The following is an 11,357-nucleotide window of genomic DNA, read 5'->3' as shown; positions in this document are numbered from 1 at the left end:
AACTCCTGAGACTAGAATCATTAATATCTCTGGTCCTTATGGAGGCCATAATATCCAGTGAATCTAGTTACATGGTAGCTTTGCTGAAGAAATGAAAGAATCATAGAAACCCAAAAACAAAATAAAAAAACTAAAAAATAGAAGAATTTCAGTGATAACTGGGAAAATAGAATAATTAGCCATCAAAATTCCTCAAGCCAGGAAATGCTATATGATGCCTGAACCTACTTTTTAAAAAATGATATTTATTATCCTTTTTTTGGTATGTAAAGACAATACATATTTATCATACTAGAGGAATACAAAAAGTATATACAGAATATAAATTAACCATATTGCCATAATTAGATACAACCACATTTAAACACTGGGCATTACAGAATCGAGATGCTACTATACAAATGGTTATGTATATTTCAAGTGTAGCTTTCTCCAACATTCTCACATAGTCTCTAATAACATTGTGTTTAGTGGCTGACAACAGTCCATTTAACTATTATATGACATTAATAAACTGTTTAACTGTTGCCCATGTTATTCAATTTTAATTGCTTTAGAGTTTTGTTATTTTATGAATAATTAAATGATAAGTTTGCTTATTGCTTTCTTCATTGTCTGATTTTTTACCACTATGCCAAATTAATATATTTTTTATTCTTTAATTTGGGCAACTTTGGAGGACATGTAAAGGAAGAACTCAGAGACAAGGATAATTTTAGTTGATATAGTTTCTCTGTCTCTTTCTCTTTGAGAATTTCAGATTTTCTAATCACACTGATTTTGGCAATTTCTACCCAGTATAAGAATCATTAACTGACATATTATAACAGATCAGCCATGATATTTTTACACACCCCAGTTTTAAACTTAGACTATTATACTCAGCAAAACAAAACCCCCTTCCCTTAGAAAAAAGAGACAATAATCTTATCAAAAATATTTTATTTACAAAAAAATCAATTATACTATACATCCTATAATGGAAATACATTGAATAATTGCTAAAATAAATACAAGGCAATTAATTCAACTTTTTATAAGAATGAGAAAATTTGACATTTGAACGTTATCAAGGTTTAACTTAGAACATAAATAGTTAAAAAGGCAAACTCAAGTTTTAGTCTCATTTATTGTCATGGTGTATTTGTCTTCCATTATCTCTCCATGCAGCGAGAGTCTGAGTTTTTCAGAACTTGGACCTCTTTGTACTCACAAGGTAGAATGTGCAGCTTTTCCTTAGGTGAAACATGACATTGACATCTGCACACTAAGGAAGCAGGACACTGATGCTCTGTCTCTGCTTCATTGTCATGCTTTTATGCAGCTGTTCTTGTGCCCTTAGTGTGTGTTTAACAGGCCCACAAAGCACCAGCCACAAGGCAAGATAAATCATGTGAAAACTGAATAATTGAGGCCCCATAATAACTGAATCAGTCAAGTTTGGAGGAATTGGTTCATCCCTTCTTTTATGTCCCAGTTTTTAAAAATACTAATTACATCGTGACATAATTTCTACTTGTGGGGATTTGTAGGAAGGCCAAGTATGGAAGAGATGAAAAGATTACCTGTAAAATTCAGAAAAAATACCCTTCCTGAGAAGTAAAGATGACACTAGGAACCTAAGTGTGCCAGTTCTGAATTGTGTTTTATATTGGTTACAATTCAGCAAGTAAACATTACCAGCATGCAGTGTGATTTGGCAGACTCAGACACTAAACACGGGAAGACACCTAATGTGTATATGTTGAATTCTGCCACACACAGGCCACAGCTTAAAACTTTTGATGAATTACGTTGTATTTGTCCCAATCACACAGATACATTTTCACCCCTTTCCATTTTCCTAGGCCTTCACAAATACCGCTGTCATCTCTACAGATGGTCGATCTTTGATGTTCATATTTATCCAATACAAGGAGCCCAGTGTTTTCTTTCAAAGAATAGCATTCCCTTTTTTAAAAATATCATATTCAAAATTGCACTTTTCTACCCCTTTGGCCTCAACTTTAATGATTTGCTCTTGTACACATGTGAGTATGTATTGTGTAGTTTTACCTAAAAGTCGACAGATATCTTGGCCCTTTCTAAAAGAAATAAAACGTTAGAGTATTGAAAGTTTACATTTTTTTTCACAGAAATAAACTATTCAATTTTAAAATGTAAAGAAAGAGAGAAACATTTTATTATTTCATGAACATCAGTCAACCACGTTTCACATTTTGGGCAGGTTAATTTTTATAGAATGAATTTTTTTAGAACCTATTTTATTATCAAAAAAAAGAACAAGTGTATTTTGTCAGAGAAGTAAAATATAGACTATGATGTGAAATTTGCTTTTAAAAATTGGCATACAAAATTTAAAAACACAGTACAATTACATCAAAATACAGCATAGCCAGTGGCCTTTAAGTTTTCCTTTGGCATTTTATTTGGTAGAGTTAAAGACAAACATTTTTCATTAAAATAAAAAAAAAAGAAAAAAAAAAACAGCTATCAAAACGGTCCATAAGTTAGGTTGTATAGGTCGAGAGAGTGTTCCCTTGAGTTTTCAGAATCCTTTTCGTCCATGATCACCCACATAAAGCATGGCTAGTGAGGTATATAGAACAAACACTTGTCAGGCGGATGCACAGTAGGAGGAAAAGTGCATAAACAAAGGAGTCATCCCACGTTCCTAAAAATTCCGGGTTCTGTCTGAATTTCTTCATACTGACATATCAATTGACTTTGGCAGAATCAAAACTCAACCCATCAAATGTCTTTGTTCAAGTCCCAGCAGCAGTGATATGTTTCCTGTGGTGGCAAGGTGCAATGCCACAATACTGTACAGCCCCTTGCGGAACTAAGGTGTGTGTGACTGCAAACATCATCGGGAGATCATACGTCAAGCACCATGTCATACTGTTGTCCCTTCTTCCGCCTGCCACACTTATTGATGAGAACCACATACAGAGTCAAAAGCATGACCCAGTAGCATGCGTAGATCAAGGTTCCCACAATGAGAACAGTCTGTTTGGATTCAGAAAATGGCTTTTTAGATTCCTTATAAATGGTGAAAATCACACCACCTAGAAGTATTGTAAACCACACAGACACTGGAATAAGTCCTATGAAATTAACAACAATGGTCTTCCTTCCAGATGTGCCCCATCCAGCTTTGTTTATGGTTGCAATTGCAAACATCTTGGCAGGAAGTAGACTTGACATGTATAACACTGAATAGAGAGACATGAAGACCATGACAATATTTCCTCTAAGGCAGCTGGCGAAAGATGACTTTATAAGACCCACTAGCTGGACAGTTAACAGGAAGAGGAGGATGTTCCAGATTTTACCCCTGTAGAAGAGCTGGATGACTGTGGCAATGAGAAAGAAAGGAAAGAATCCAGTGATAACAGCTTCATAGGTCATCCACAAGTGATGCTTGTGAAACCACATGGCGTTGTACAGCCACTCTCGGAAGTAGGATTTGCTCCAGCGGGTCTGCTGGTTCAGCCATCTGAGATACTCTATAGGTGTTTCAGTAAGGCACTTGGACCGAGCTGTGTATTTCGTTGCATAGCCCAGACTTAGCACCCGGTTGGTAAGATGCCTGTCATCACCGAAACTGCACTGGTTACCCATGAATTCCTGATTGTACCAGTCTTCTACAAACTCATGCAGCAAGGAGTTTCTGTACATGCCCAAAGGACCACTTATGCATTGGACACACCCAAAATAAGACTGGCAGGCCCTTTCTATATTGAAAGCCATCCAGTATCTCACACTGCTGAGGAAGGAGATCCAGGAGTCATACTTGTTTAAAATCTGCAAGTAGAAAACGGAGATAAATAAAAGTTAGCTTTAGCTTAATAATGCCAAGAAGTCTCAAAGTATCCTGAGGTCACTGCCATGAAATCTGTTCTTCTGTGACTTCGTTTTGGTGTCTCTTCTTTTTCTGCCATTACTTTATCTTGTCTTCTGGGTTTTGTATTATTAAATAAACTTGAATGGTTAGGTATATATGTCTGCATATTAGTGGTGGTTTTTTTTACTTCATTATTTTTATCTTCTTCTTGTTACATACTTTATGCATGTTCATGCTTTTGGGTTATAATGTTGAGTTATATTTTTAAGCATCAATCTTTAATCCCTAAATTTTCCCAGATGTACTTTTGTAAATGACCATCTAAGAGTTGAAAGATGTAAGAACCTAGGTGCTTCTGATCTGGTTAATTTCCAACTTTCCAATCTTGATCTGTCCATTTTTCTTCTCCATTCTTATAATGCCAGGGATAAAAGACTCCCTGAAATAATGAATTCTAACGAACTGTATCAAGGTTGCTGAATGTTACAAAACTTTTTTAGAGATAGTTCTAAATTTTCTCTTTTGTCTTAGTTTTATTCAATTTCTATCAGAATTTTAGATGTCTCTTTGTTTTTAGTCACCAAGCTATTTCTTTGTTCTTCCAAAACAATGTCTCATTATTGTCTTTACTAATACTCATGCATACACGGGTCACACAACAACATCAATCTCCATTTTTAGGTTCCTTATTTTTTGTTCTTCTCATCTGGTATAAAATCAAATTACATACTATTAAGGTATCCTGATTTAACCTCTGCATATTTTCACATACTCACATTTCTGTCCAAGACATTTTAATATCATGAAATTAATAACTGTTTCTATGTTACTAATAAATGATGGGCCATTTATTAATTCTGTATTTGTTTCTTCTAATTGGTTTAAATTTGAGTGGCTGTTTCTTTTTCTCCCTTGTTTTAAGTATATATATATAAATATATATTTTTTTAATTTTATGTGTATGAGTGCCTTTCCTGCCTGTGTGTATGTGCATTATATGCATGCAGTACCCACAGAGAATGGAAAATGGCAACAGAGTCCTTGGACTTAGAGTTATGGATGGCTGTGAACCATCGTGTGAATACTGCACACTGAAGCCAGATTGGCTGCAAAAGCAGCAAATGCTTTTAACAATTCAATCACTGTCCAGATCCTTCATTCCATATTTTTAACCAGTTACCTAGTGGCCATCTTTTAAATGCAGAGGTATATAGCATATCACCTTCTGTTGAATATATTTCTATTTCATTACTTCTGGAACTAAATATGATATCAGAATTTAGTAGAATGTTAGATATTAAGCTGTGGCCTGAGGTTGCCTGGTGGAAATCATTATTTATCTATATATTTGTGTTATATGTAACTTTTCTGTTACTACAAATACATGTTATATTCAAGGGCTAAGCATAGATGTCCCAAATTGTTTCAAGTTAGTTAAGAAAACACAAGGTTAAAACTTATCTGATGAACATTCTCTTATGTGTCTAGCACTTAGACCACAGAACTTTGGACTAATAAATTTGTCTGAATCAATACAAGAGTGTTATTAAAACTACCACATACAAGAATAATGAAGCCCCACATACCTGGACATCTCCCCCGACACCTCCAACCATAGGGTCTTCTTCTAAGACCTTTACCATCTCCACAGATGAGGCAGGGTCAAGCATGGTATCTGAGTCACACACCTGCAAAAGATAACACAGGAAATGACTTAAACAGAATTACAATTGTACCTCATCCCAATTGTACTTACACACTATACCCTTAGTTTTACCATCACAAGACTTCTGCCAGAAAAATGTCACAAATGTGAAGAAGATTCTGTATATTATGGCCAAGATAGAGAGTTTTCATCAAGCTCAACACTAGTTCAAATGGTGGTTCCAGATTGCCAGAAATGTTTCAGATTTTGGCCATAGAAGTTGACTGTCTCTGGTAATACTCAGTTGTCCTTTCATATACTCTGGGACTAGCTTTCTGCTTCTTTTTCATGCTGTATTAGGTTCCCTTGAGCTTCTAAGTATCTAGAACTGTGAGTCAAATAAGCTTCATTATAAATTATCGAGTCTAGCACCACAACATACATTAATACTAGTACTCTTTCCTATCAAATGCAGTGAAGCCCTGACAAATGTAATTTGACCAGAGTTGGTATGTGACGAACCACTGGACAGCCTGTTAAAGTTTGAATGTGAAATGTCCTCCATGATTTTCTCTGTGTGAACTTGGTCTCTAGTTAGTAGCACTAGTTTGGAAGTTTGTGGGATCTTTAGGGGGTAGAGCCTCACTAAAACCCTGAGAGATGAGTTTTGAAGTTTTAGCCTGGTCTCTGCCCTCTCTGCTTACTGATCCACAAAGAGGTGAGCTAGTAGCTGCTGCAAACTCCCCCAATCATAGAGATGCCTGCGGCCATGATTTTCCAGCTATGATGGACTTCCGAGTTCTCAAATCCTCAGGCAAAATAAATCCTCCTCCCCTAAGCAGCTTCTTATCAGGTATTTGATCACAGCAACAACAACAAAAAGTTAGCTAATACACACCCATACTATACACTGAATAAGTTGGCACATAGAGAGTGCTTCCCACTTCTCCAACATTCTGTTCTCTACCATCAGTGCCAGCTATCAAGTTCAAGATTTCCAAGCCCGAGGAAGGTACTTAAAGTCACCAAAAATTTACTTTGGCTCTCCCATGACTTGTTTATCACAGTTTGCATAACCCTACATGCTGGGCAGGAGGCTTGGGCTAGGAGGAGGCAGAGGTGAAGGCACCTCTAATAGTTCAGGTCACCATTAGACTCCAGCATTCCAAATGAAGGCTACAAGTACCTCTATTGACTTAAGTCAGGAATGGTAAAACCAGAAAGCTAAAATAAGCTTAAACCAACAGGAAGGGAGCAATCCAGAATTAATGTTCAAATAACCCCGCCTGCTTCTGAGCATAAGCAAGCAAGAGGAACTGCCACTTTGAAAAGACTAAACTTGAACCAAATCTCTAAGGTTCAACATATTTAAATTGGCCCCTCCCATTTTGCAAAAGAAACTCAAAAGTTTTCTGAGAGAGGCTATTAGTACAGTGAGCTTAGCTATATCTGAAGAATAAGTTCTCAGAAGTCTCCCGGGAAGGGATTTGTTATCATAGGATTTAAGAGCTTTAAAGAATTTCAGTTTCTGGATTCTGCATAGTGAGTCAATGCCAACTAGAAACCTTGTCTTTGCCAGTTGGAAAAGGCATGTATGCTCAGGGGCACAAGAACATTTATTTAATAAGATGTGAAATATACAACTTTAGTCCTTAAAATTCATCTAACAGAACATTGTTTCTAATTTTCTCCTCACCAGTTAATAACAAGAAATGAATGTTGTCTGCCTAGCTTAGGGTGAGAAACCAAGGCATACATACACCAGTTCGTGAGTAGCTTAAACTCACACCAAGAGAAGCTATAGGTTGTAATTTGTACACAGGAGACAGAGCACAGATTAAGAGTCTTTGTCCACACAAGGTGTATCTATGAATTGCTGAAGTACATAATGATTAGTTATAAGATTTCTGAGTAGCAAATTACAGACATGAAGAAGAAGAATAACCTCTGAAAAAATAAAATAAATCCAATCTACTATTGGGAAGAATCAGCCACCTTGGTTTACCCACAGAAAGACCAGCCCTCTTGGTTTATCTTTCTACCACTTTAGCCAACAGTTAACAATGCCCTCCTTATAGGAATAAGTATTAATCAGGGATTGGCTAACTTGGGGCTTTTGGTAAAGACCAGCCTGCTACCTATTGGATTATAATTGCCTACAGGTTAAGAATAAGTTTATATGTTTACATTTGAAACAATATTTTGTGATGCATGTAAATTATATAAAATTAAAATTTCACTGTCCATGGCATCCAGTCATGCTTATTCATGTACATGTACCTGTTATCTTCAGCTGTGTTCATACTATAACAAAGTCAAACAGTTGCAAAACATAATATTTACTCTACAATGTTTTACAAGCAAAGTTTGCCAACATTGGGTTCAAAGTGACTACTTGCAGGAAAAGGCTCTGCCTTCATAATAGTAGCAGCAACAATGAGATTAAATGTTTTAAATCATTCTAATTGTGCAGGCCTTTCAAAAGTTTTCTTCCTCTTCATATGGTACAAAGAGTGGCAACTGCATAGAGTTGAGAGTGTTAACTAGTTACAGATTTTTCTAGTCAGGACTGCATACTTTAAGAACAAGTGTTCACAGAATCAAGAAACCCAAGTTCTTGAGTCTCGTGTTTTACTAGTGCATGGCTTTGAACTTATCACAATCAGGGTATCTTAGCAAGGCCCTAAATATGTAAACACTGCACATGTTATAAAGCACTGTAGCCATTAGTATAAAGTAGGAACCTTTAAATGATTTCTTTTTGAATTAATTATTTTTATTTTTTATATTAATTACAGTTTATTCACTTTATATCCAGCTGTAGCCCCCTCTCTCTTCCTTTCCCAATGCTGCCCTCCCTCCCTTATCTCCTCCTATGCCCCTCTCTAAATCCACTGATAGGGGAGGTCCTCCTCCCCTTCCATCTGACCCTAGCTTATCTGGTCTCATCTGAACTGGCTGCATTGTCCTCCTCTGTGCCTTGGCAAGGCTGCTCCCCCATCCAGGGGAGGCAGTCAAAGAACTAGCCACTGAGTTCATGTCAGAGACAGCCCCTGTTCAAAATGATTTATTTCTTAAGGGAACCCAAACCTAAATGATGTTTGCCATATGAAGTGCTGAATAGAGAGAAGCATTGAAAAGGATACAGGACTTGATTATTTGAGTACATGCAAAGCATCTTTTATGATGTAAACAGATTACAGTGTGCCTAGAACCATGTACAATGATCCAGAAACTCACAATAATCTAATTATAACTTTTCTCAAGAGTATTTTCCATCCAATGCCTTTCATATTCTAAGATCCAACTCTAAAAGTCAGTCTGCATGTTTCACTTGCACTTTTGAACAAGGTCTTCCCTTACAGTTTCACTAATGGATTGCTTCTGTAGTTCATAGTCCATATCAAAGAGCAGTGTAAACCAACACAAGAGGAAATCTGAAATTGCTTTGGTTGGCTTTTACGAGGAAACGGACTTAAAAGAAATCAATACCCCTTATGTTGGTACTGGATCAATCCTTTTCCCTCTGAACATTTTCTTGATCTTGACCTTCCATTTTAACCATGGCCTTCCAACTTAATATTTTTTTTAAGATTCATTTAGTTAGAAATTTTATGTATATGAGTATTATGCTCTGTCTTCATGTATATCTACGTACCAGAAAACCACATCCAGCTCCCTTTATGGGTGGTTGTGAGCCACCATGTGGTTACTGAGAATTGAACTTAGGACCCCAGAGAGAGCAACCAGTGCTCTTAACTGGTGAGCCATCTCTCCATCTTAAACTTGACCCTTTGTCTTAACCTTGAAACAGTGAGTGGTTTTGGTTACTGCTACAACTCAATTATAAAATAAATAAAAATTCTGCTCCTCTATCCCAACCAAGGTCTCCAAACGAAAGAGGACAGGGTTTAGAAGAAAAAGAATAAATAAAGAGAAGGAACAAAAATAAAAAAAAAAAAAACACCTCACTAATAGTTACCAATTTGGAAGCAGAAGATGATGCCACCCCTTCTAAACTCCTCTAATGATGCTCCAGAGTAAATATACCATGGAAAAGAAAAAAAGGAAGGGTGGAGAAGATATTTAATTTAGTGGTAGACCTCTCACCTAGGATGCAGAAGTCCCTGGGTTTAGTCTCCAGAACCAAAGCAAAAAGAAAGGAGAAAGACAAAGACAGAAAGAGACAGAGACAGAGAGACAAAGACAGAGACAAAGGAGAAAAATAAAAGCACCATGTACCACGCAAGATTTTAGAATAAAAACAAAACAGTATCCAATCTACAATCTGTTAGTTATATAGACTTGGACTGGGTTCTTAACTTGAACCCTTCAGCTCAATTCTCTAAACCTCAATCCTTCAAGAGAAGCATATAGATTCTTATTATCCTTATCAAAAGTTTGTCATAAGAGTTTCTTGATAAGATTATATATTTATGTATATAAATCATTTAATGGGTAGTTCATAGTAAATAATTAATAAATAGATATGATACACACAAAGTAGTATAACAAACTAAAGTCAAAGATAAAAATTTATGTTTCTAGTTCAAACAAACAAACAAACAAACAAACAAAAAAGGAGCTCTTACTAAAGTTACTTTAGCTATAAGCCATTCCTGAAACAGAGAGAATACAGAGCTTCACTAATACTGGAAAATTCAGATCACACAAGTGATCTAAAACCATCAGTGAAAAAAAAAAAATCTTAGATTGAGCTGTTATTTAGTAGAAAGAAGTACAAGAAGAGTGATTTGTATTTGACCATAATTATTTCATGACTTGGTTGGGGTACATATTAAATCACTTTCACTTTTCAAATGACTCTTTTTCTCCAAAGTTGAGTCCTTGAACACAAGGGCATCATGGCCTCAAGTTCAGGATCCTTCTGTTTGAAGCCTTCCCCAATGCTGGGATTACAGGTGTGTGCCAGATCTTATTCCCTGCCTTTTGATTTTTGTTGGTGCACTCTGGTATGCTGTGGTGTGGTATGGTGTGTGTATGTGTATGTGTGTGTGTGTTTGTATGTATGTGTTGTATGCATTTGTTAGTGCAGGCAGGGGGGTGTATGTGTGTGAGCTGGGATATGGGGTCCTGAGTTCAATGACTATGTCTTTCTTCATAGTCTTCACCTTTATTTTTTGAGATAGACCCTAAAGCTCATGGATTAGGCAAGATCAGCTCTCCATTGAGTTTCATAGGTTAACTCATCTCTGCCCCAGTTGCCAACCATCCTGAACGGAAAGCTGTGTGCAGGCTTTTTACTTGGTAGGAGATGATGGTCAGTGAGGGGAGGGGAATGGGGTGTCAGAGAATAAATTAACAATATTCTGAAAAGCAGAAAGTGTCTGATATTATTGGGTACCATATGATGCTTTAACAGCTATGTGTCATATAATAACATAGAATACTTACAACCTAATTAATCATATCTTTTGCTTCAAAAAAGTGAAAATGAGAACCCAGATACTAAAAAATACATGAAGAGAACATTCTGATACAATGTTTGTCTTTTACTTCACCCTAGTAGATCTTTGGTATTTGCCAGAAAGTATCAAACAGTGGGAGGAGCTAACCGTAACCCTCTAACCCATCTAACCCTTACCCTAACTGTTATCATTAACTTAACCTGACAGTCTTAACTTAACTAGTCTTGATCTAAAAACTTAACCTTAACCAGTCTTAATCTGAAAACTTAACCTTGGCCAGTCTTGATCTGAAAAGGACTTCTAGGTTCACGAGTTCTAGCAGCAAAAAAAAAAAAAAAAAAAAAAAAAAAAAAAAAAAAAAATAGATTCAGCAAGGCCAAGTTCACAGCAAACTAAGAACAGAGCTGGATCTCTTTCCTAGGTAAAGGTGCACTCA

The 11,357-nt window shown here is 36.3% G+C and overlaps 1 protein-coding gene across 1 annotated transcript in view; it reads right to left on the bottom strand.

The window, feature by feature from the left end:
* Window positions 1-320: 320 nt before the first annotated feature.
* The window catches only part of Has2 (hyaluronan synthase 2), a 29,404-nt gene continuing 18,367 nt past the window's right edge, over window positions 321-11,357 (bottom strand). Inside the window, exons 3-4 of the mRNA XM_021657740.2 lie at window positions 5,434-5,535; window positions 321-3,807 (exon numbers count right to left, since the gene is read on the bottom strand). Coding sequence (XP_021513415.1) covers window positions 2,878-3,807; window positions 5,434-5,535 — 1,032 coding nt within the window. The 3' untranslated portion in view covers window positions 321-2,877. The remainder of the gene's footprint in view (window positions 3,808-5,433; window positions 5,536-11,357) is intronic.

This window comes from Meriones unguiculatus, chromosome 8 (genome assembly GCF_030254825.1).
Source record: "Meriones unguiculatus strain TT.TT164.6M chromosome 8, Bangor_MerUng_6.1, whole genome shotgun sequence".
Taxonomy (NCBI): domain Eukaryota; kingdom Metazoa; phylum Chordata; class Mammalia; order Rodentia; family Muridae; genus Meriones; species Meriones unguiculatus.
The sequence above is the reverse complement of the archived record's forward strand: the minus strand, read 5'-3'. Positions and strand labels throughout refer to the sequence as shown.